Source organism: Apodemus sylvaticus, chromosome 10 (assembly GCF_947179515.1).
Source record: "Apodemus sylvaticus chromosome 10, mApoSyl1.1, whole genome shotgun sequence".
NCBI classification, from domain to species: Eukaryota; Metazoa; Chordata; class Mammalia; order Rodentia; family Muridae; genus Apodemus; species Apodemus sylvaticus.
Window position 1 is genome coordinate 50,509,426 of NC_067481.1, and position 4,154 is coordinate 50,513,579.

General features: G+C 42.1%; 1 protein-coding gene across 1 annotated transcript; it reads left to right on the forward strand.

Annotated features, from left to right (window-relative positions):
- Window positions 1–795: 795 nt before the first annotated feature.
- On the forward strand, window positions 796–1,731 carry LOC127694928 (olfactory receptor 1468-like). The gene has a single exon (XM_052196707.1). It carries the CDS (start codon window positions 796–798, stop codon window positions 1,729–1,731), a length of 936 nt encoding a protein of 311 aa, XP_052052667.1.
- Window positions 1,732–4,154: the final 2,423 nt, after the last annotated feature.

A 4,154-nucleotide genomic window follows, 5' to 3' on the forward strand; every position in this document is an offset into this window, starting at 1 on the left:
AATGGAATACTACTCAGCAATTAGAAACAATGAATTCACAAAATTTTTAGGCAAATGGTTTGATATGGAAAATATCATCCTAAGTCAGGTAACCCAGTCACAAAAGAATACACATGGAATGCAATCTCTGATAAGTGGATATTAATTAGCCCAGAAGCTCTGAATACCCAAGGCACAAATTGCATAGCAAATGACTCCCATGAAGAAGTATGGAGAGGGTACTGATCCCGGAAAGGATTGATCTAGCATGGGAAGGGAATATAAAGACAGAGAAAAAGGAGGGAGGTGATTGGAGAAGGGATGGAGAGAAGAAGGTTTATGAGACATATGGGGAGGGGGGATCCGGGAAAGGGGAAATCATTTGGAATATAAACAAAGAATATAGAAAATAAAAATATTAAATAAAAATGAGGTACAAGAAGAACGTAGGAGTGGCCCCTTATTCTGGAAAGACTCAGTGAAGCAGTATAGGGCAAAACCAGAATGGGGAAGTTGGAAGGGGTGGGTGGGAGGACGGGGGAGAGAAGGGGCCTTATGAGACTTTCGGGAGTAGGGGGTTAGAAAAGGAGAAACCATTGGAAATGTAAATAAAAAAATATATCGAATTAAAAAAATGGAAGAAAAAATTAAGAAAAATCATTAATTTTAATGTATACAGACATTTGGAGTTTTTGAAATTACAGTTTCTAGGAAGATGGTCAGATCCATAGTTGTAGAATATATTCCTGAGATATGTGTTGATTTTTTTTATTTTAAGGATCTGATATATCCTCCTTAGGGTATTGGAGAGGAAAAATGATAATGAACAACAACACTGTCATCACCCAGTTCCTCCTTCTGGGTCTGCCTATCTCCCCAGAGCACCAGCACCTGTTCTATGCCCTGTTTCTGGCCATGTACCTCACCACCGTCCTGGGGAACCTCATCATCATCATCCTCATTCACCTGGACTCCCATCTCCACACACCCATGTACTTCTTTCTCAGCAACTTGTCCTTCTCTGACCTCTGCTTTTCCTCTGTCACAATGCCCAAGTTGCTCCAGAGCATGCAGAGCCAGGACACATCCATCACCTATGCAGGTTGTCTGACACAAGTGTACTTTTTTGGACTTTTTGGAGACCTGGAAGTCTTCCTCCTTGTGGTCATGGCCTATGATCGCTATGTGGCCATCTGCCTTCCCCTTCACTACACCAACATCATGAGGCCCAAGCTCTGTGTGTGTGTCATGCTGATGTCCTGGGTATTTAATGTGCTGTATTCCATGTTGCACACCCTACTCTTAGCTAGGTTGTCATTCTGTGAGGACAGGATGATCCGCCACTTTTTCTGTGACTTATCTGCCCTGCTCAAGTTGGCCTGCTCTGATATTTATATAAATGAACTTATGATATTTATCTTGGGAGGGCCCCTTATTGTCATCCCATTCTTACTCATTGTTGTGTCTTATGTACATATTGTCTTCTCCATTATAAAGGTTTCATCTACTCGGGCCATCCACAAGGTCTTTTCCACCTGTGGCTCACACCTGACTGTGGTCTCACTGTTCTATGGGACAATTATTGGTCTCTATTTGTGCCCATCAGCTAATACCTTTACATCAAAGGAGGCTTCCATGGCCATGATGTACACAGTGGTGACTCCCATGTTGAACCCGTTCATCTACAGCCTGCGGAACAGAGATATAAAGCAGGCACTTATAAAAGTTCTTGTCAAGAAAATATCTTTATAATAGCAACAATGGAACTTTTACTTAAATTTATCTAATGAATACACTGATATTAATATTACAAAATATATCCTTCCTAGGTAAACCACATACAAAACATACTACATAATAATCCCATCTGTAAAAGGGAGTTTTAAAAAGTAGTTCAATTGGGAAAGGGAACCTTGGAGATTCAGTGATGCCATCCTCTGCCTTAAATGTATGATTTCAGATAATCATTAAGTAAAAGCCAATGTTATATTATATTTTATTCTTTACATTCTTTTGATTATTATGGAAAATACATAATATAATACATGCCAGTCACAGTTTCCTTCCCTCCACAACTCTTTGCTTCTCCTCCAAATGTACTCCTTCTCCCATTCCTCTGCCAAAAAGACCTGGCCTCCAAGAGAAGATAACTAAACACCACAAAACAAGACTCAGTAAGAAAATATAAAAGCCGTCATAACAAGTATGACTAAGACAAATCAATAAAAGGAAAAGACTCTTAAGATGGGGCAAAAGATTCAAAGTTAAACCTGATCTCACTATTTGGAGTCCCACAAAAAAAACCCTAAGCTAATACTCCTAATATATAGGCAGAGGACCTGATAGAGATCACCTGGAAGAGGAGAGCTAGCTGGACTAGAATTAACACCCTGCTGTGTGTTGCATCACATGGATTCCTGTGTGTGTTTTGGGGATCACTAACATTTCCCTGGCACAACAATGGCATGGTATGTTAGAACAGTTTAGCACTACTTGGAGGTCAGATCATTTTTGAGAAGAAAAAAGAAGTGGGGGGGGGCTTGTGAACACATACAGGCTTTGGGAGCCCAATTAATCTGGGGGATCATAACTATCTTTACATTCACATCATTGCCAGATGGATCAGTAAAAGTCCCATTAAACATACATACTAACACCCCATTAACAGGAAGACAGAGTGCAGGTCGATACATCAAAGGGACCCACAAATGCCCCAGTTTCCCCAAACGGTATCATATCGAGTCTAAGTGGATGTTCTAAGGGGTTAGGGCTGTACCTCATCTAGTAGGAAGCACCATAGCCCTAAAGTATAGGGGACACATCAGAATCATTGATCATTGGTGTTAGCAGTATGTACCCCGAAATCCTGTACTCAGCCAGAGGACTGTATGGGTTGACAATGTTCCCATGGGATTGGAAGTTAGACTATTGTGGGCAGTCTACTTGTATGGAGATAGTGAGGGGCAGTAGGATGATAGATACCCCACTGAGGGAACAAGAAAGCAGGGCTAGCATAGGACTGAATACTGGGGGAAAGTATGTCCATACCCAGCATCTTCACTACAGTTTTATTGCCATGAAAATCTCCTGTTGTGAGGTTCTTAAGTTGGATACAAGGGGAACTTCTTCAGCTTCTTCAGCATCACAAAGCAGATGATCCTAGCTACATGCCAAGTGCTGGTAATCATTTGAGTTGCATCTATAGGTTCCATGAATGGAAGTTCCAGTGTGATGTTAATAGTAAAAAGTGCAGGCAATGCAGGAAAATCTGAATCAATAGGAAATAATACAGGTGGGATAGGTGTGATCAATTGTCCAGGAGGTCAGGAAATCAGCAAATTGTCTAGAAGAATAGGCAGAGCCATTATCAGTTTTTAGGGCCCAAGGCCCTCCGATTACCAGCCATGGCCAACTTAAGGGCCTTAATCGCATGGGAAGCTTTTTCTCCAGCAAGGGCCAGAGCATGGACATAACAAGAGCAGGTGTCTACTATTAAGAGCACAGAGTGGAGGTTCGCAAATCGAGGGTATGAATAACATCCCTCTGCCATAATGTGTTTGGTAACAGGCCTCAGGGATTCATTCCCCTCATCCCTGATTAAGGAGGTCCAGGGTCATCAGAGGCTCACAGGTGACACAGGAACAAGTCAGATACTTGCACTGAGACATTGAGAACCCTTGGATAAGTTTGTGAAGGCTCTGTGGGAGCAGGTGAAATTGTTAGTGCAGGCCTGATGCAGGAGCTCAAGGTCCACAATCATAATCATGCCGTCCATTTGATCATTCCCCCAAGCCAAGCCACTGGGGGCCTCAAATGTGACCTAGCACATAAAATATTTGAAGGGTGGGCTCTTTGCCACAGAGGCTCCTAGAGTGTGATCATTGTCAGATAGAGGAGGTTCAGTCACTCTTTGTACAAAGGCCACTTAAACTGCATATTGGCTATCAGAAAAAAACATTAACAACCTCATCCTGGCATATTTCAAGAGTCTTTACTATTTTCATTAGCTCTCCCAGCTAAACTGACTCAGGGTTATGCACCTAGGCAACTCCCTCTTTGTCATGGAATTGTATCAAGATGTACATCTGATCTTGTTAGAAACAGAGAAAGTAAGGATGACCCCCCCACTAACAGGGAAGAGAAGGGGATGCCATGAGGCTTAATCATGAAGGGGA